This window comes from Nyctibius grandis, chromosome 3, assembly GCF_013368605.1.
Source record: "Nyctibius grandis isolate bNycGra1 chromosome 3, bNycGra1.pri, whole genome shotgun sequence".
Classification (NCBI taxonomy): domain Eukaryota; kingdom Metazoa; phylum Chordata; class Aves; order Nyctibiiformes; family Nyctibiidae; genus Nyctibius; species Nyctibius grandis.
The window spans coordinates 111,257,373-111,278,371 of NC_090660.1; the positions used below are offsets into that span (position 1 = coordinate 111,257,373).

The 20,999-nt window shown below is 52.1% G+C and overlaps 1 protein-coding gene across 1 annotated transcript in view; it reads right to left on the reverse strand.

Annotated features, from left to right (window-relative positions):
• Positions 1 to 9,303: 9,303 nt before the first annotated feature.
• The window catches only part of PTP4A3 (protein tyrosine phosphatase 4A3), a 56,104-nt gene continuing 44,408 nt past the window's right edge, over positions 9,304 to 20,999 (reverse strand). Inside the window, exons 4-6 of the mRNA XM_068396940.1 lie at positions 16,772 to 16,902; positions 15,730 to 15,804; positions 9,304 to 14,150 (exon numbers count right to left, since the gene is read on the reverse strand). Of these exons, the coding sequence (XP_068253041.1) occupies positions 14,033 to 14,150; positions 15,730 to 15,804; positions 16,772 to 16,902 (324 nt within the window). The 3' untranslated portion in view covers positions 9,304 to 14,032. The remainder of the gene's footprint in view (positions 14,151 to 15,729; positions 15,805 to 16,771; positions 16,903 to 20,999) is intronic.

Genomic DNA, 20,999 nt, shown 5'->3' on the forward strand with positions numbered 1-20,999 from the left:
TTCATGGCCTTGTAAAATGTCCCTCTCCAGCTTTCCTGTAGGCCTCCTTCAGGTACTGGAAGGCTGCTAGAAGGTCTCCCTGGAGCCTTCTCTTCTCCAGGCTGAACAGTCCCAACTCTCTCAGCCTCTCTTCACAGGAGAGGTGCTCCAGCCCTCTGATCATCTCCGTGGCCTCCTCTGGACTCGCTCTAACAGCTCCATGTCCTTCTTATGTTGGGGCCCCCAGAGCTGGACGCAGCACTGCAGGTGGGGTCTCACGAGAGCAGAGTAGAGGGGCAGAATCACCTCCCTCGACCTGCTGGTCACACTTCTTTTGATGCAGCCCAGGATACAGTTGGCTTCTGGGCTGCAAGCGCACATTATAGATGCTGCCATTATACCTATCTATCTTCTAACTAAGCTTTACTGAAAACTTCAGGATGCAATAAGGAAACCAGTTCTCGGATAAAGAGAAGCTGTTTCAGGCTCAACCCAGGCAAGACTACAGCTCGGATCCTTGAGAGATGCAAAGGCTTTGATGCATGGGCCAATATCTTCTCTTGGTATCTAGTACCCGCACTAATGTGGTGCTAAGCCTCAGGAGCCTGCTGAGCAGCTCAACTGCCTTTATGGGCCAGTCACGTCTAGGAGTGATGTCAGGCTAATAATAACAGGCTGATTGCTAATAATAACAGTCTGATCTAGAATCTGATTCATGAAAACAGAAAGAACAGAAATATAATAAATGCCAGTCAACGTGGTTTTATGGAAAATGGATCTTGTTGTACCAACTTCATTTCGTTCTTTTAGATCGTAAGGTTGGTTCATAAACTTCACTGTATATGCAAGATGCTTGTAAAATATTTTATTTGTACAGCGTGACATTCCAGTGGGAGAAAGAAGCACCACACACCAGTAGAGCACACGTTAAATGAGCTAAGAGTTGGTTAACTGACAGATCTCAAAAAGTGGTGGTCAATGGGGAATCGCTACTGACTGAATCTGTTTCTTTGGAGGAAAACCCTAGGCCCAAAGCTATGCAGCCTTCTCCATCAGTGAGCTGGAAATAAAGGCAAAATTGATCCTGAAGAAGCTGGGAGGGGATAAAAATGAGAAAAATGAGGTGGAGGACAGCCAGCCCCAGGGACTGGTGAGTCTCTCTTGGTAAGAAGCTGCTTCCATGCAGAGTTTAGCCCAGCCAGCTGGAAAAGTTATATCCCTGGGGAAAAGGACCCAGTGGTGCTATGGGCTGCAGCTCAACCTCTTCTCGGCATGACAGATTGTGTGGTGACAGCTAATGGAGGCAGAGACATCCCTTGCAGGGCTTTGCACTTGGTGAACCTGCATCCCATGATAGAAACACTCTCATCAGAAAACAGATGACAGGTTGAGCAAGTGGTGCATGCAGGGAAGGGATTTAACTGCTTTAGATGGAGTCTGGCACTGGGTACAACATACAGTTCTGGTGTCCACACTTTAGAGAGGATGCTGAGTTCTCTATGTGGGGAGCGTGCAGTCTGGACATAATTCCCTCTACAGCTATGGACACCTTGACCCTAACAGCAGGAGCTGGAGAAGACAGTTGCAGTGTCAGGAGAAGGTGTATGCCCCAAGGGGAGTATCTCTCTGGAGTCTCTTTCAGTGACCCAGTTTTGCATCCTATGAGCTACAGGATATTCTTTTCTTTGCTAGGAACATCACAAGACCATGGGATAATTCAGCCTGGAAGACACCTCAGGAGGTCTCCTGCTCAAAGCAGGGTCAGCTATGGGGATCAGCCCCGTTGCTCATGGCTTTATCCTGAAACCCTCCCAGGATGGAGACTGCAGATGTAACAAGTTGGGGAGCTGCAACCATAAGGACTCCACTTCCCAGATGGGTCACTTGGCTACAGATGAGGTAGTTACAGACACATGTCTCTCTGCACTACCAAGCTGCGTCATCTTCCTCAACCTATTAGATTTGCAACCCAGAAAGAGCCCCCAGACCTTTGGCCCTGGTGTTTGGCACCACCTAGCAAGTTTTCATGTTACCCCTTTATCACAGCCCTGGGTTTTAGTGCTGAGCATCCATTCACCGAAAACAAGTGCCTTGAACTGGGCACCCCGAAACCTGTCATAGAATCCTAGAATCATAGAACAGTTTGGGTTGGAAGGGACTTTAAAGATCATCTAGTTCCAACCCCCTGCCATGGGCAGGGACACCTTCCACTAGACCAGCTTGCTCAAAGCCCCATCCAACCTGGCCCTGAACACTGCCAGGGAGGGGGCAGCCACAGCTGCTCTGGGCAACCTGGTCCTGTGTCTCACCACCCTCACAGGAAAGAATTTCTTCCTAATATCTAATCTAAATCTCCCCTCTTTCAGTTTAAAACCATTCCCCCTTGTCCTATCACTACATGCCCTTGTAAAAAGTCCCTCTCCCGCTTTCCTGTAGCCCCTTCAGGTACTGGAAGGCTCCTAGAAGGTCTCCCTGGAGCCTTCTCTTCTCCAGGCTGAACAGTCCCAACTCTCTCAGCCTGTCTCCATAGCAGAGGTGCTCCAGCCCTCTGATCATCTCCGTGGCCCTCCTCTGGACTCGCTCTAACAGCTCCATGTCCTTCTTATGTTGGGGGCCCCAACAAAAGGACACGTCTGGCTGTCCTTCTCTGTCATCCACGTCTGCCTGAGTGCTGCAGAACAAGCCGGTGTTGTTTGCCTTAAAGATCAAAGCTCATTTAAATGAGCTGTCTCCCTACCTCCACCTGATACCCAGACAAGAAGCCCTGGTGTAGGTGAGTCAGTCCCCAGCTGAAGTCAGCAGCAGGGCTGCCAGCCTCACAGCTATCTATCTGTCTCTGCAGGGCGGAGGCAGCTCTTGTGTCGTGCTTCTCCCAGCGCCGAGCCGTCAGGTCTCTAATCATCTCCCGCCCCCGGTCCTTGGACCGAGCCTTGGCTTGGCCGTGACACGTCCCTGGAGGCTGCCCAGATGCTGTGGCAGAGCCACGCAGCCTCCTCTGCTCTGCGAGCCCCAAGGGAGGTGTTGCAACAGAAACCAGCACCTGCAGCCAGGGAAGGGCATTTTCCACAGCCGCTGCTTTGGCAGGGAGCTCCCTGGCTGCGTGCAGCACACGTAGCTCTCCGGCGGGATGTGGGACAGGCTGTCAGATTAGGTTTTATTTCACAGAATCACAGAATCAATCAGGTTGGAAGAGACCTCTGGGATCATCGAGTCCAACCATTGCCCTGACACCACCATGTCAACTAGACCATGGCACTAAGTGCCATGTCCAGTCTTTTCTTATTCCTTTTCTTATTTCCTTTTTCTTTTTTTATTTTTGTATGGGTGGGATGCAGGAGAGGCCATCAGTTGAGGGGATTTTTTTCCTTTTTCTTTTTTTTCTTTGGTGAGGATGCGCTGACAAAGCTCCAGGTGGCTGTTTGGCAGCCGCGCTCCTCCTCGGCTGCTGATGCCGCCAGCAGCGAGTGACTCAGCCTTTTCCATGCTCCGTGCAAGCCTCTTCCCCTCCTGCCACTCAAATGTTTGCTCTCTCCACCGGTTAAAACAAATTCTGCCCCGAGGTCCTGCCCTGTGAGTGGCTCAGGGCAGCTCCTTGCTGTGGTCACGGCATGGAGCAGTGATTTTGCAGAACCCCCTTTCTGAACTGTGGGGGTGGTCGTGTAAGTCTGGGCAAAGAGTTTCTCCTTCCCCTCCTTGCTCTGTTTGCAGGGAAAGCTCCTGGGGCAAAACCCACCCCTGGCAATCTGTGTTGCTGCACCTTTGCCAAGCAGCACCTAATTCCCCGCTCGACTTCTCGGCTACGTTTGTTGGGAACATTTTAATTTTCTTCCCAACCCAAACCCTGCCCTACCTTTTCATACCTACGAGCATGGGAGTTTCCAGATACCACAGTGCAAGCAGGGCAGCACCTCCCGCCGTCCTGTGCCTCCTGCCAAGACCCACAGGGTCCCCTAGGGGGAAGTGACCCCACAGGGTCCCCCAGACCCACAGGGTCTCCTAGATCCTGGGGGGAGGTGAGACCTTCATCCCTGCAGCCTCCCATCGTCACGCAGCCTCTCCCTGACAGTGCATGTCTCCCTGGGCACAGGGGGAAGCTGGAAGATCCCTTTCAGATAGCACAATGTCCTCAGGTGATGTCCTGATGTCCAGCAGGAGATGTTGCAAATGGGCCGATCCCAAGCAGGTTGACAGGAGCAGTGGTGGGAGCTGCGTTGTGCCCAAGAGCCAGCAGTGGCTGTGACAGCCAGCAGCGGTCCAAAACAAGCAAGTGAAGGTTACACCATGGCTCAGCACACAGCAAGCGAGGAGCAAGGTGGCCCTCACAGAGCATTTTTTATCCAGTCTTGTGAGCCTGGACCATGGCTGGTCTAGATCTTACTGAAGACCCTGCAACCTTTGCCTCCGTGGCTCTGCAGAGAGCTGACTTTCTGAAGTGGGTTAGTAACATTCACAGCGTGAGCTCTGAGCCATGGGGGTCATCTCCCAGCACTTTGAGGGTCTCCAGCGTGAGTGTCTCTATGTGAGCTGGGCATCTGGGGTCCCTCTGTGGTGGTGGAGCTCTGAAAGAAGTGTCCATGCCAGGATGAGATTGGTGCCCCATGAATTTCTAGTATTGACTCTTGACTTGATCTCTGCTGACTGGAAGGGGAGCCAGGGATGAGACCATGCTGTGGACACCCACCTTGAGCTGGGTGCATCTCACTAATTTTGGTGTTGGCAGGACGGAAGGCTCTGCAATACATGGCTGTGATAGGGCTTGTAGGTACCCACCTCCTCCACTGCAGACCATGGCATGAGTTGGGAAAAGATCCCAGGACCTGTGAGTGGTCAACTTAGACCTTTCCAGGCAACACCAATTTGATGGACTTTCATAGTGCTCTTCTTGGGGACAAGCTGCATGGGGAGGTTCATTAGGCAAAATTTCTTCAGAGAAAGGGTTATTAGGCATTGGAATGGGCTACCCAGGGAGGTGGTGGAATCGCCGTCCCTGGAGGTGTTTAAGAAAAGACTAGATGTGGCACTTAGTGCCATGGTCTAGTTGACACAGTGGTGTCAGATCAAAGGTTGGACTCGATCCCAGAGGTCTCTTACAACCTGATTGATTCTGTGATTCTGTGTGTGGCAGAAGCCTGTGCTTGGAGTGGCAACAGCCTAACTCAGAGAGTCGGGGTCTGGCCTGCAAAGGTGTGCACGTTTTTTGGTGACGGAGGGCGAGGAGGAATGCAGGCAGGTAGGAGACAGCGTGTACAGGCAGGAGCGCAGACGGGTGTTTCTCCAGCACACGCACCCGCCTTCAGAAGTCCCCCTGGCCCTCCTGGTTGGGAGGCAAGGCAGCAATTAGGCTGATTGAAGGCACAGTTGCTTATTGCTCAACCCTGGAGGCAGTGCCCCTTGCAGCTTCGTGGTTCAAAGCACGAGAGGAGATAAGGATCTGCCTTGCAGAGCACTTGGTGAGCGCTGGGGCAATCCAAGGACAGCTCTGGCCATGCCACCCTGCTGTACTCTGACCTGCAGCCCTCCCCTCTTCCAAGCCAGCACCTCGACAAAAAGCCTTGCTGAGCCTACAGCAGCATGAGGGGAGTTTCCCTTGTAATTACTCGGGAGCTCACACAATTAGCGTCAGCTTTCCTTACTTACCAACCTGTTCATGCAAGCTCCTGCTCCTCAGCCTCCATGGAGCCTCTGGTCTTTGCCTTCCTGACTTGGTCATGGGAGGCAGAGTTAAAACTCAACTGGTTTAGTGAGTGAAGCCTAGTTTCATGCCTCATGGGTGGTCGCTGCCAGTGGTGAAGCACTGAGCAGATCCCCAATGGGTGGGTTATGTGCAATGTCTTCTCTGGGTAGACTCTCGGGTGTCTAAAAAGGTTGAGCCATGCTCTACTGGATATATCACTCAGGTCTTTCCTTTATCTGCTGTTTTCACTGGCCTTGAAGAAATGTGGTATAGTTGGGAGGTCTGCAGGGTTAAATCAGTCATTGGATTCAAATTCTTGGGGTAGGGAGATGGACAAATGGGCCTTACTAGCCCTGATGCAAGTAGTTTAAGCATCAAGACTAATACTGAACCATCAGGCTGGCAGTGGAAGTGTAAGGAAACCTGAACACAGTCCTGAATTTGAAGCAGTAACATCAGTGCCCACCTTGCAGCAGTCTTGCAGCAGCTTCCTGTGCAGCAACCTGCTGGATCATGTCCCTCTGCCCTAACCTGGGGCTGAGCTGGTTGAATATTGTCCACTGGAAGAACGTTGGTGTGAACAACACTTGCTGGCGAGGGTCAAAAGCTCCCCCAGATTTGCTGGCTCTGTTGAGCTGTGGTGGTTCCCAAGAGCCCACCTCTTTGGCATCTTTGCTGGTACATTACAGTGCCCAGTTCCTCCAGGACTCCCAGCTATATGGGACATGGCTGAGGGGTCTGGAGTTGGGACTGGATGGTGAGAGTGGGTAAGTAAAATCCATCTTGCCTCTTCCATATCAGACCTCTTTTCCTAGCAGGCCCTTTCCGCAGAAAACATTGAGTCCAGGTCATTTCAGCCTTCCCCCTCTCCCAGGCAAGTGAAGATACTTTCCCATAGATAACACATGCCAGTTACTGCAGAAAGGAGGCCTACAAGAAAGATGGAGAGGGGCTTTTTACAAGGGCATGGAGTGATAGGACGAGGGGGAATGGTTTTAAACTGAAAGAGGGGAGATTTAGATTAGATATTAGGAAGAAATTCTTTCCTGTGAGGGTGGTGAGACACTGGAACAGGTTGCCCAGAGAAGCTGTGGATGTCCCCTCCCTGGCAGTGTTTAAGGCCGGGTTGGATGGGGCTTGGAGCAACCTGGTCTAGTGGAAGGTGTCCCTGCCTGTGGCAGGGGAGTTGGAACTAGATGATCTTCAAGGTCCCTTCCAACCCAAACCATTCTGTGATTCTATGAAATGCTGAGATATCTGCCATATCTCCAAGTGTCCCATGTCCTGCCTAGCTCAGTTGCCTCTACAGTTTTAACTTGCTCAGTTGGTTTTGAGCTTGAAGAAGAGCTAGGCTGGACCACAGCTGACCACAAAGCATTAGTGGAGTTAGGGATAAATATCATATTACAGAGGTCATCCTCTCATCCTGACCTTGGAAGGGACACAATGCCTGTCCTGCTCTTAGAAGTCCTCCAGGGGCTTGAATACCACGTCCTTCCTCCAAAAGTCCATTTTGCCAGCAGAAAGTCTACCCTAATATTCAACCGGGCTCCTCCTTGCTGGTGTGCTGACCAGTCCACCCAGTCTACCTTCCTGGGTGGACTGAGGTCAACATGTCTTGTGTTGCTCAACTGGGAGACGCTGCCCAAAGACTTCAGTCACTGAGCAGCTGCTCTCCACCCAGTAGATTTAGCTATTAAACTGATCTGTAATAAGAAAAGCAGCAAGGGAGGGAGAAGCAGCTGCCAGATCTCCAGCTACAAGATCTTCCTAACCCAGGTGCCCCTGGCAGGTGTGTTTGTGCCGGTGGACAATGCATATTTAGGAGCTGGTCCCTCCCATTGCTGCTTCATGCCAGAGCCCAGAGAGGCTGGTCAGTCGATCCAGGTATTGTGTGTGTTTGTGGTACAAGGGCTGCCCACTGCATAGGTGGCCTTGAGTGGTCAGACTCTTGCACGCTATGATTTATTAGCCATGGCCCCTTGGGGCCCTCAGTTGGGCAGCTTGTCCAGCAGCACCCTACAGCCTTACTATGGGGTCAGCTCTTTCCATGCCATAAAAGGCATCTCTGAGCCTTACAACATCTCTTATCCAACTGCATCAGTTGAGACATGCCGGACACAGGATCAGGGTGTGTGTGGGCTCTGCTTATGCCAATTATTTGATGATGAGGTGGGTACTTGACACACTTTGGTAAGTGCGCAACGCAATTAGCTCACTCAGCCAAGGGAAGTCTGCTGCTGCAGACCAGCTCTGGGATCTTCCTGCTGCCTGACCCTCCTCTGGAGAAGACTTTGCTTGGACTGGCAGTAAATGCTGTGGTGATGGTTGGACTCTCTCTGGCAAGACACTGGCTCCTGATCCTGCTGTGATCATGGTGGCTATGCTGGGGGGATGCTGGAAGTGGGAGCTGCCTGGCCTGGCAATCACTGCTGAAGACCTGCTTGATGTTTTGCTAAGGAAGGGCTGGAGATGGACCATGCAGTGACTATGCTGGATGGGACAGAGGGCATCCTATGGGGAAAAGGGCTTTATGTGAATGCCTGGAGCCCTGGGTGCACCCCATGCGCCTGCCCTGGCACTGGGCTAATCAATCGCCTCTGCCCTGGGCTCTATCATCTACTTTAACTGCAGTCCATCATCTAACTGCAGTAGAACCAGAGAATCACAGAATCGTTTTGGTTGGAAAGGACCTCTAAGGTCATCAAGTCCAATCATTAACCCAGCACTGCCAAGCCCACCACTAAACCATGTCCCTCAGCACCACATCTGCACGTCTTTTAAATCCCTCCAGGGATGGTGACTCCACCACTGCCCTGGGCAGCCTGTTCCAATGCCTGATAACCCTTTGGGGGAAGAAATTGTTCCTGATATCCAATCTAAACCTCTCCTGACACAACTTGAGGCCATTTCCTCTCGTCCTAGTGCTTGTTATTGGGAGAAGAGACTAACAGCCACCTCGCTACACCTCCTTTCAGGTAGTTGTAGACAGCAATAAGGTCTCCCCTGAGCGTCCTTTTCTCCAGACTAAACACCCCCAGTTCCCTCAGCCGCTCCTCATCAGACTTGTGCTCCAGACCCTTCACCAGCTTCGTTGCCCTTCTCTGGACTCTCTCCAGCACCTCAATGTCTTTCTTCTAGTGAGGGGCCCAAAACTGAACACAGGATTCAAGGTGCAGCCTCACCAGTGCCAAGTACAGGGGTACGATCCCTTCCCTTGCCCTGCCGGCCACACTAGTGCTGATACAAGCCAGGATGCTGGTGGCCTTCTTGGCCACCTGGGCACACTGCTGGCTCATATTCAGCCGGCCATCGACCAACACCCCCAGGTCCTTTTCCTCCCAGCAGCTTTCCAGCCACCAGTAAATCCAACACTTTCCCAGCCACCTCCGTTGTCTGTCCTGGGAGCTCCCAGGAAAGGGGAATGGAATGAGAGGAGGAAAATAATCCAGGAAATGGGTGGGAAATGTAGCTGGGACACATTTGGGATGGGATGGGAGTGGGCTGAAGTCTCCATCCAAGAAGAGGCAGCAGGACCTTGGCAGCCCTCCCATGCATTCCTCCACCGTCCCTTGGCCAGAGTTTGGCTCTGCTTTTGCTTCCCCATCTTGATAACTCCCCCATTAGCAGCACATCAGCACACAGGGAGGTACAAAACAGTGAACGCTTTTTATTTTGCTGCTGGAGTGAAACCACCATAATTTCATAAAACTCAAAAAAAAAAAAAGGTGATTACTAAAAGGCATACATTTTTTTTTCCTTTTTACACAAGATGTAAGTAAACAGACAAGTTTCTTTTTAAAAAGGTTATAAAGTGTCAAGATCCTATACCTCATCTGCATATTCAAAGTGATGTCGTCTGATACAAAACGCATTGGGTATAATAATTTAGCCATGGCTCAGACCAAAAAAAAAAACCAAACAAAAAAAAAGAAGTCATCTGGGCTTAATCTACATACTACTATGGAGTTAGAAAGGAAAATATGCAGTTGTTGCACAGAAAGAAACAGCAGGGAAGTCGAGAGTTCATTGGGAGATCGTCATCTAAAGGGAAGCCGAGCGTGGCGAAATGCCCCCCCCCCTCCCCGGGAATGTCTGCTGGAGGCTGTGAGCGGGACCACAGCTGGCCCGTGACCCCCCGGTGCGCAAAGAAACCAGCCACGTTCTTCTCCCACCAGACACCATCCCATCCAAATCCACCCGCTGAGCTGCACCTACCCAGCCCGCTGGAAGTCAGTGAGAGAAAGACCCTGGAAACTGCATGGAAGTCACGAAGCTCCCTGTGCGCTTTCCCACTGGGGCTCATAAAAAACAAACAAACCCAATGAAAAAAAGAAAAAGAAAATGACTCGTTCTATTGTAGATAGAGCAAGACTCTGCTTCCTCGGGAAATCTGTTACTCATAAACCTCCTTGTCCGAAGCTCTCAGCCAAGCGCCACAGTGTCAGACTTATTGCAAGACTCATCATATGAATTCACAAAAGCGAAGTCTTTAAATCCGCGTCACCAGACCTTTCTTAAATAAAGAGCTGGCCGCTTGCCACAGCCGCGTTGCCTTCCTTCCCACCGCTGCCCCCACCACGCGCCCCATCCGACTGCCAAACATGGAGAACAGAAGGGACACACAAGCCTTTTAAACGCAGATAAGGGCACATGAGTGCCACTGGTGAGAGGACACAAGTATGAATTCCTCCTCAGATTTATTCCCCGATGCAAGGTTCAGGCATGACTGATTCCTGGGCAAAGCCTACAAGGTCTTGGTTTGATGGTTAGGGCATCTCTGCTTTGCCATCCCTTGGGTCTCCAAAGCTCTTGCTACCAGTTTGGACTCCAGTCCCTGCAAACTACGGAAAGATGGTGGGTTTCCATGGAATCTGTGAGGGAGGTGGATACGGGTGAGGAGGTATAAAACCCAGTTTGTGCCTTTGCTTCTGCAGAAAAGGGCAGGATAAGGTGGCTGGTTTGCAGCCAAGGCCATGGGGGTGTCTGTTCCCTATGACATCTGCCAAAACCCAATGGATACAACTGGAGCAATAACAGAACTGGCAAATACATCAGATTAAGGCTCTCCTTTCATCGTCTTGGCATCTGAGGTGAAACGAGGATTAGTGTACAAGGAGAGACCCCAAAACCAGCCCAAACCATGAGCCCTTGGCCACTTAGGCCTCGCTCTGGTGCTACATGTATACTGAGCTCCAACTTCCCCTCTTCTGTGACCGTCACAAGGTTTTTGTGTGGGAACCGGGCTCTTCTTTGAGATTTCTAACCCAAAACCCGGTTGGAAGACCCCTCAGTTTCCCCAGCCTTTTATGTTTCTGTAATCTTCTCTAGGCTGAAACATCGAGGAGCTGGTACCTCAGAGGTAGGAGCCCAAGTCCATATCAAACAAATCTCAAAAATTTGGCAGTCTAACCCAGAGAAACCTTGGAGTGCATTCAACCCCATGCAAGGATAGCAGCTTCTGGGATGCTGAGGTGTCCTGTCCATGGAGCAGCACATGGGAGGTGACAGCAAGTTTCAGGACAGAGGGAAGACACCCATTAAAAAATGAAAAAAGAAAAGAAGTGGGACAACTAAAGCAGCATGGTTTTGGTGGGGTTTTTTTTTGCAGTGATTTATCAAAAAAGAAAAAAAAAGTATCAAGATGCTGCTCTGCCAGCCAGAGGCACTCAGGATTTGGCCATGTGGATTGTACCAGGTCAAGGACTGCTCTTACACTAGAAGCTCTCTATTTTTGAGGTGTTTGGGTTGATGCTACATAAGGCGAAGAAGCACTGCAAAGCCTGTCCTCCCTCCATGTTCCCCTCAAACAAGCCCACCAAGCTGAGATTTGAGTGTACTCTCATCAGAGCTCAGCACCGAGCACCTCCACCATCAAACCCTGCATGGAGGAGGTTCCTGTGGCCAAAGTAGGCTGAATTCAAGCCCCTCTGTCCCCATCCTGACCCCAGCTCAAAAGCATCGTGGCTGAAGCCCTGGACTGCTTGCCCTGGGCAATCTGCCACATGATGCTCCCATGAGCATGGGGGCGAGGAAAACATGTCTCCTCTTGCCAGGGTAGAAACATCTCCAAGCCTGCAAAGCAACGGTTCCCACCGTTTTATCCTGAACTCATAGAATCACAGAATCGTTTTGGTTGGAAAGGACCTCTAAGATCATCTCTTCGCAAGTCATGGCACAGCCCGTTATGACCAGGGAGCACATGGGACCATGAGGTCTTCTGGCTAAGAGGGATTGGGGTCGTTCCTGTCACAATGCCAAGCCACCTCCTACTGCCCCTGGGGATGAAGCAGCATCTATTTTAGCAGCAGGAGGACACAACGGGGCAGGAAGAAGACAGTGACCCACCCAGTGGGACTGCTGCAATACAGGATCAGGCCTTTTTATCAGCCCAATTTCAGACCCTTCAACCATCACCACCTTTCCCATGAGACATGGGAACCAACAGCCTGGAATGGGGCAGGAGAGACGCAAGGGACCGAGGGCTGTTCCACAATGTGGGGGCTCGGACAGGCCCGAAGCGTGCGGTATGACAGCTTCGGGGCCATGCGTGGAGGGTCTCCACCTCGCTTGGCACCACAGCCCATCCCACAGGATGGTCATCCCTGCTGTGCAGTGGGGCTGGCTCCCATCAGGAGAGGAGGAGTGGTGCTAGAAAACGTCTCCGAGCTTCTCCTCTGCCCACGTGTGGTAGCACAAAGCCATCCCCTACCCTTCTGCAGGTACTGAAAGCGTCTAACCAGCCTTCCTTACCAATTATCTCAAGAGATGAACCCTCTGAAGGAAATGTCTCTGGATACTATGTTTTGGAAGGCACACAAACCTTTGGAGAAACCCAACACAGGGCACTGAAGGCATCTCAAGTTGGGCAGCCTAAAACCACAATACGCTGGATGACAAGCCCGAACATCTGCAGCCCTCTGCAGCTGAGGGGGTGAGCAGCAGCGAGCCCGAAGGATACCCAGAGCATCCTTTGGGTCACACGTAATCCCTGGTGACAGCAGATGGCAGCCGGCTGTGACCCGGTGCCAGGGATCAGTCTGGGGGGCCATGGGTCACCTCCCAGGCTTTGCCAGGCAGTGATGGGAGAAAGAAAGGCCAGAGGACGTGCGGAAGACAAACAGTTTTTTTTTTTTTAAAGTTTTCTTTTTTCCTTTAATTAGCAAATTTCTCTTATCCTCATCAAAAGAAAAAACACCCCCACGCCCGCTACGTGCCCACCGCTCCAGCTGCTGCAAGCGTTCAAAGGCAGAAAGTTGAGAGAGATGTTTAATGTCCCAGCTCAGGGGCAGCTCTGAGCCCACCCAGGGCACGCGCTGGGGGGGTTTCAGGGTGCCAGGCACAGCGTTACAGATGCCACTGGGTGTGGGAAAGGCAGGTGGAAAATTTGGTGACGTGTTCTTGCCAGGAGCACCCAAAATCCCCCAGGAAAGCTGCAGCAAACGCAGCGGTGGAGGATGTGGACGTGCCCCAAGATGTGCGCTGCGTCCCCAGGGCATCGCAGCCAGAACTGGAGTTTGAGCCGCAGCTCGGTGGTGGGGACACGACAGGAGAGACTCCACCACCCCGTGCATTGAATTTGGAAGCTATAAATAACAGTACCCCACACTTTGGGGGACCCAGTGCAAAGCTGGGTGCCTCAAAGCCCTCCCACGGCTCCCGAGTTTCTCTGCCTTCGCTGCAGCAAGCCCCAACGAGCCCCACCGGCAGCGTCCGAGCAGGCATCAAGGCAATGGGGAGATGGTGAAGCGTGAGAGCAGCCAGGAGAAAGGGAACGGTGCTGGGGGGAATTATCTCAGCCCTTCCCATGGCCACAGGGCCAGCACCAAGCTACGAGCCCCTTTCACCTCTTCCTGCTATCACCGTCTTCCCCCTCGAGGCCATCGCGCCGTCCCCACCTCCGTCCCCGCTGCTGCAGCCCTTATTTATGGGGAAGAGGTGGGAAAGGGTTTTTCTGGGGGTGCTCCGGCCCTCCTGCTCCCCATCCCTTCTCAGCTGGCACAGCCCTGCCTGCATCACCCCACACCAAGCACCCTCTGCCCAGCCCTCTCAGTGCAACGGGAGGGGAAAGGGAGGAGGAGGAAGGTGATGAAGAACCATCACGTGAGCTCATTGCCTGCTAACGCTGAGTCAAAGGGCAGCGCTGCCTTCCCTCCTCGGGGCTGGAGCTGGAGAGAGCAGCCTTCTTCAGGGGTCCGGCAAGATGACCGTGCTGTGGGTGCTGGAACAGGTCGGTGGTGCTCCATGTCCCCCCGCCCCAGCCCTGTCAGTGGGGTGGTGCGTGGGGTGCATGGGGCTGGGTGAGGAGGTGAGAGGGGTGGGGTGCGTGCGGGTGCCCGGGTGTCTGTGTGCACAGATTTTGGCAAGAGGTCACTGAGGTTACATGATGCAGCATTTGTTCTTGTGGTTATGAGGGTCCTTAAATCGGAGTCTCTGCTTTGGTCGGTATTTTTCCAAGTACGTCAGCTGCTTGCTGTTGATGGCTCCTCGGCGCTTCCTGTGGGGACAGAGGAGGGTTGGCACAGTCAGTGGTGCGGCAGGAGAAACCCCACCACCCCGAACCCACCTTTGTCATAGAATCGTTTTGGTTGGAAAAGACCTCTAAGGTCATCAAGTCCAACCGTTAACCCAGCACTGCCAAGCCCACCACTAAACCATGTCCCTCAGCACCACATCTACACGGCTTTTAAATCCCTCCAGGGATGGTGACTCCACCACCTCCCTGGGCAGCCTGTTCCAATGCTTGATAACCCTTTTGGTGAAGACATTGTTCCTGATATCCAGTCTAAACCTCCCCTGGCACAACTTGAGGCCATTTGCTCTCGTCCTATCGCTTGTTACTTGGGAGAAGAGACTAACACTCTCCTCACTACACCCTCCTTTCAGGTAGTTGCAGAGAGCAAGAAGGTCTCTCAGCCTCCTTTTCTCCAGACTACACAACCCCAGTTCCCTCAGCTGCTCCTCATCAGACTTGTTCTCCAGACCCTTCACCAGCTTCGTTGCCCTTCTTTGGACTCTCTCCAACACCTCGATGTCTTTCTTGTAGTGAGGGGCCCTAAACTGAACACAGAATTCGAGGTGCGGCCTCACCAGTGCCGAGTACAGGGGGACGATCACTTCCCTTGCCCTGCTGGCCACACTATTTCTGATACAAGCCAGGATGCTGTTGGCCTTCTTGGCTACCTGTGCACACTGCTGGCTCATATTCAGCCGGCCATCGATCAACAATCAGGGTGCTGCACCCCCCATGCCTGGAGCAGGAAGGGATTTTTGAAGCTGCAGCCTTGTGCGTCCTCTGGGGACAGGGACAGGAACTGACTCCAGCAGCTTTTCTTACTCATCTGCCCTGTGAGTGTTAGGACACAGAGAGTCAGGGAGGAAACACGTGGGGAGGCTGCCCAAAGAAGGGCTCCTGCCAAAAGCCCCCCAAGGATGCTGCCAGATGCCTCTCCAGCCTCCTACAGCCCTGATGGAAAGGTATGGGGTGCTTGGTCCTGGCCCTCCCTTTTCTTCTGTGCCAAAAGGAGAGAATGAAGATGATCAGAGGGCTGGAGCACCTCTGCTATGAAGACAGGCTGAGAGAGTTGGGGCTGTTCAGCCTGGAGAAGAGAAGGCTCCAGGCAGACCTTCTAGCAGCCTTCCAGTACCTGAAGGGGCTACAGGAAAGCGGGAGAGGGGCTTTTTACAAGGGCATGTAGTGATAGGATGAGGGGTAACGGTTTTAAACTGAAAAAGTGGAGATTTAGATGAGATATTAGGAAGAAATTCTTTCCTGGTAGGGTGGTGAGACACTGGCCCAGGTTGCCCAGAGCAGCTGTGGCTGCCCCCTCCCTGGAAGTGTTCAAGGCCAGACTGGACAGGGCTTTGAGCAACCTGGTCTGGTGGAAGGTGTCCCTGCCCATGGCAGGGGGGTTGGAACTAGATGATCTTTAAGGTCCCTTCCAACCCAAACCATTCTGTGATTCTATGAACAGCAACCCTGGCACCCCAAAAAACCCTGAGGCACGCCAGATCTCTCCGCTCCCCCAGAGAGGGGCTGCTTCCTCCCCCTGACACCGAAACGCCGCTCAACTTACTGTCGGATGAACTGGATGGCATCTTCGTACTTCATCCCGCTCTCGATCAAGGCCAGCGCGACGAGGACGGGAGCGCTGCAAGGCAATGGCAGCGGCGGTCACTCCCCAGCCACGTGGCCCAGAGGCTGACATCCCCTCCTGGGGCGGGGGGACACGCCGCGGGGCTGTAATGGTGGCATTGAGGGCAATCACCAGCGCTGACTTTTAGTTTGTAATTTCTTGCCATTTGGCTGCAAGTGTTGCCCCAAGGGACGGATGATTTTAGGGGTAAAGCCCCCAGGATGGGGCTGGCAGCTGTTTGCTGCTCTTCTAATGAGCATGAGAACTTTGGAGGCAAATCTATCGGAAAAGTGCATGTAAATACACACGCAAAACCCGACCTGCAGTGGGGGGAGCAGCAGAACACAGCAGCTCTTGAAACGCAGCGGCTCCCAGTTGTAGCGGGGAGCATTTTGCAGTATTTCCACGACCAGTTCTTAGCAAAAGCAAAATCGCCGTGGGGCACTGACAGGACAGCACCGAGCAACCCAGCCCCCTCCCAGTGCCCAAGATTTGGCCATAAGATGTGCAATGAGGAGCTTGGGCAGCGGCCCCTCCATCAACGTCTATTCCCGCTAAGGTCTCTGCTGCACGCTTTTTGCGTGCCTTCTCAAAGGGAGACCGGGGGACCTAGGGGTGGGTGTCAAGAGAATGGGGCCAGACTCTTCTCAGTGGTGCCCAGTGACAGGACAAGGGGCAACGGGCACAAACTGAAACATGGGAAGTTCCATCTGAATATGAGGAAAAACTTCTTGACTTTGAGGGTGGCAGAGCCCTGGAACAGGCTGCCCAGGGAGGGTGTGGAGTCTCCTTCTCTGGAGATATTCAAAACCCGCCTGGACGTGACCCTGTGCAACCTGCTCTGGGTGACCCTGCTTTGGCAGGGGGTTGGACTAGATGATCTCCAGAGGTCCCTTCCAACCCTTAACCATTCTGTGATTCTGTGGGGAAGGGAAGATGCGGGGCAAGCATGGGGCAGCCGGGGTGTCGGGCTCTGACTTACCGCCCCAGGCCAGCCACGCAGTGCACGGCCACACAGCAGCCGGGGTCTTCGCAGAACTTGGTCTTCAGCAAGTTGAGCCAGTCTTCCACTATCTTGCTGGGAGGAGGCGCTCCATCATCGAATGGCCAATCCTGCAAGGCAGGGGAAGAGAGAAACTCTGTCAGGTCCTGGGGAAAAACTCAGGGGATTGCTTTTTACTGAGGGTGATGGTGTTTGGACCTCAGCAGCAGGGAGGTGGATGCATGTGCTGGCAACCGGGCTCGCAGCACAGCTCCATGGGGATGTACCAGCCATATGAGTCTAGGTGTGGGGTCCTCCCATCTCCTATGGACAGGTTCAGCCTTCAGGAGCACCTACAGGACCTGCAACATGGTCCCCATGTCCTCTTGCCTCTGTGGACCAAGGCAGCTATCACCTGCCTCCTCCCCATTCAATGACCACGCTAAGCTCTGAGGAGCTACAACCCTCATCCTTCCCCCCCACCAGCTCCGGTCTAAATCGAGCACTCGGGAGCGTAAAGCCACTTCGTAGGAAGTTTGAGCAAAGGTGGCTTGGAGATGGCTGAAATCTCAGGGTGTGACATGATGCTGAAATTCAGCTTGCTGCAACACATGGGAGTGAAAGTGAGTACACAGCCCCAAAAGGATGTTCTGGGACCCCCTAACACAGCCCTAGAGAGAGCTGAAGGGAGGGAGGGAGACCCCTCCAAATGGGGCCATTTAAATAGTATCCTTCAGGAACGGCTCTTAAGGGACACAAAAAAAAGCACCCATCTTCTTCTGAGCTTCATCCTCAAGCTGCATGGACTCAACATCAGACCTCAGTGACGAAGTGGGCAAAACGGGTGCTGCATTCAGCACCGCCCAGCCCTACACTCTGCTATGGGGGAAAGGTGTCACCTCCATTGCCTGTGACTGCTGCAGCATTTTGGGGAAGCACCACGTAGATGTGGTGCTTAGGGACATGGTCTAGTGGTGGGCTTGGTAGTGTTAGGTTAACAGTTGGACTTGATGATCTCAAAGGTCTTTTCCAACCAAACCAGTTCTACGATTCTATGATTCTATGATTCCATGACTCCAGTCAAGGCTGGAGCACCAGTAGCCAGTCAAGGCTGTATGTCTCTTCCAAAATGGGGAATTCTCTCCCAAAATGGATTTGGCAGGAGGAACATGGCCACTGACTACGCAGCAGTGGGAAAGAGGGATAGGCAGGAGAGCATCACTTGGAGAGGATGTGGCATGGTGATCCCTGGTGAGTGGGAAGCATGAGGCTGTAATCCTCATGTCTGAGGAGTGAGTCACTAAGCTGCTCTGCTGGAGTCATCCTTGGTGTAAGATGGTAAAAGAAGCTGCTGAGCTTCCCTTCAGTCTTTGAACCTGTAATGTGATTTCAGTGTGGCTTTGCTAGGAAAGGAGTGTGCTGGGCTTCAGGTACCCTAACGCTTGAGCCAGCCCACCCTGCACAGCCGGTCCTACAAGATCATCTCCTCCCGCGGCGCCTGGAAAGCACTGCTTCAGCCATGAGCGCAGGTCACTGAGCTCGCACCAGGGATGACACACTGTATCATAAAATCATTGAATTATAGAATGGTTTAGGTTTGAAGGGATCTTCAAAGATCATCTAGTTCCAACCTCCCTTGGCAGGGGCATCTTTCACTAGATCAGGTTGCTCAAAGCCCTGACCAGCCTGACCTTGAACACTTCCAATGATGGGGCATCCACAACTTCTCTGGACAATCTGGTCCAATGTCTCACCACCCTTTTCATAAGAAAATTCTTCCCTATGTCCAATCTAAATCTACCCCCTTTCAGTTTAAAACCAGTACCCCTTGTCCTGTCACTACAGGCCTGGGTAAAAAGTCTTTCTCCATCTTTCTTATAGGCTCCTTTTAAGTACATCGAAAGGCCACAATAAGGTCTCCCTGGAGCCTTCTCTTCTCCAGGCTGAACAGCCCCAACTCTCTCAGCCTCTCTTCATAGCAGAGGTGCTCCAGCCCTCTGATCATCTTCGCGGCCCTCCTCTGGACTTGCTCCAACAGCTCCATGTCCTTCTTATGTTGGGGGCCCCATAGCTGGACGCAGCACTGCAGGTGGGGTCTCATGAGACTGGAGTAGAGAGACAGAATCCCCTCCCTCGACCTGCTGGCCATGCTTTGGATGCAGCCCAGGATACAGTTGGCTTTGTGGGCTGCAAGTGCACATTGCTGGGTCATGTCCAATTTTTCATCCACCAGTATCTTCAAGTCCTTCTCCTCAGGGCTCCTCTCCATCCATTCATCTCCCAGTCTGTACTGATACTGGGGATTGCCCTGACCTAGGTGCAGGACCTTGCACTTGACCTTGTTGAACTTCATGATGTTCTCATGGTCTCACCCCTCAAGCCTGTCAAGGTCCTTCTGGATGGCATCCCTTCCCTCAAGTGTATCAACTGCACCACTCAGCTTGGTGTCATCCACAAACACGTTCAGGGTGCACGTAATCCCACCATCTGCGTCACTGATGAAGACATTAAACGCTATTGGTATACCCAATACAGTATATCCATCCTGCACCATAAACCTTCCTACAGCAAAAGCTGCACAGCACCAGTTTCCCGGCAGGATTTCTGCCCCATCTCCGACCTGCTGGCAGAGCTGCTGAAACCCCGAGTGCTGCCAAGGCAGCGTGGCTGGGAGGAGGATCAGCAATGGAGGAGCCATCTGTGAATGTGGCCTCCAAGCAGACATCCATGGCCAGGGATAGTATATATAGATATAGTCTATATATATAGACATTCAAACTAGATATAAGGAAGAATTTTTTTACAGTGAGGGTGGTGAAACACTGAAGCAGGTTGCCGAGAGAGGTGGTAGATGCCCCATCCCTGGAAACATTCAAGGTCAGGTTGGATGGGGCTCTGAGCAACCTGATCTAGTTGAAGATGTCCCTGCTCATTGCAGGGAGGTTGGAGCTAGATGACCTTTAAAGGTCCCTTCCAACTCAAACTATTCTCTGATTCTATTTTATGTATTTGGTATAGATATATAGAGATATATACAGAGAGATATGTCTGTATCTGCCTAGATGTATCTATCCATAGATACACAGGATACAGATATTGCTGTATAGATCTTATATAGTTTCTATATAGTTATAGAAACCTCTATCTTATATATAGAAACTATATCATCTCTATATAGTATCTTGCATAGTTTCTATATCTAGGATATACATATCACAGAATCACAGAATCAATCAGGTTGGAAGAGACCTCTGGGATCATCGAGTCCAACCATTGCCCTGACACCACCATGTCAACTAGACCATGGCACTAAGTGCCATGTCCAGGCTTTTCTTAAACACATCCAGAGATGGTGACTCCACCACCTCCCTGGGCAGCCCATTCCAATGTCTAATAACCCTTTCTGAGAAGAAATTCTTCCTAATGTCCAACCTGAACCTCCCCTGGCGAAGCTTATATCTCCCTATATAAAACATATCCTAGATATAGATATCTCTCTATACAAGATATGTAGAGAGGTATGTATATCTTAGACACAGAAACTCACACTGAAGGATTCCAGCCAGAAACAGGGTAAAAGGCAGAATTTGGTCTGCAAGAAAGCAGAGATTACCTCCTACATATAGAACCTATATGTAGGAAAGAGCTATCCTTCTCTCTAAGATATATCCTATAGAGACATAGCATCTATACGTAGAGAGATCTGCATCTGGAGGGTCTGTATCCATACAGACATAGGGTCTATTATCCCAGGGGATCTAGGATATAGCTACCTCTCTCCATAGGATATACATCACACAGAGAGAGCTATAGAGAGAGGACCTACCCACAGAGGACCACCCCAGGAGACATGAGGCACCTCCAAACCCTTTCCTAAGTAAGGAGCAGAGCCTCACTTTCCAGCTGGAGCTGAACTCCCTGGCAGGGCACTCACGCCTGACATCATCTCCAACTCCTTATCAGCCAAGACGCAGCCCGGGCAGCTGCCTGCTCTGCCTCCCTGCCTTCTCCTCCTTGCTGCCTGCTCCCTTTCACCCCCGGGAGCTGCACCAGCCTGCTGCTGGAAGAGCAAAAAACCCGCATCCTCCCGGATAAGATAACGCCAGGGGTAATGGGAACCACGTGCATCTTCCCCGCGGGATCAGGCTCTCTCGTCCCCTGGATGCTTTACAGCCCAAGCGCCAGGCAGGGCAGGCAGCTGCCGACTCAACCCCGTGAGTCACAGTTT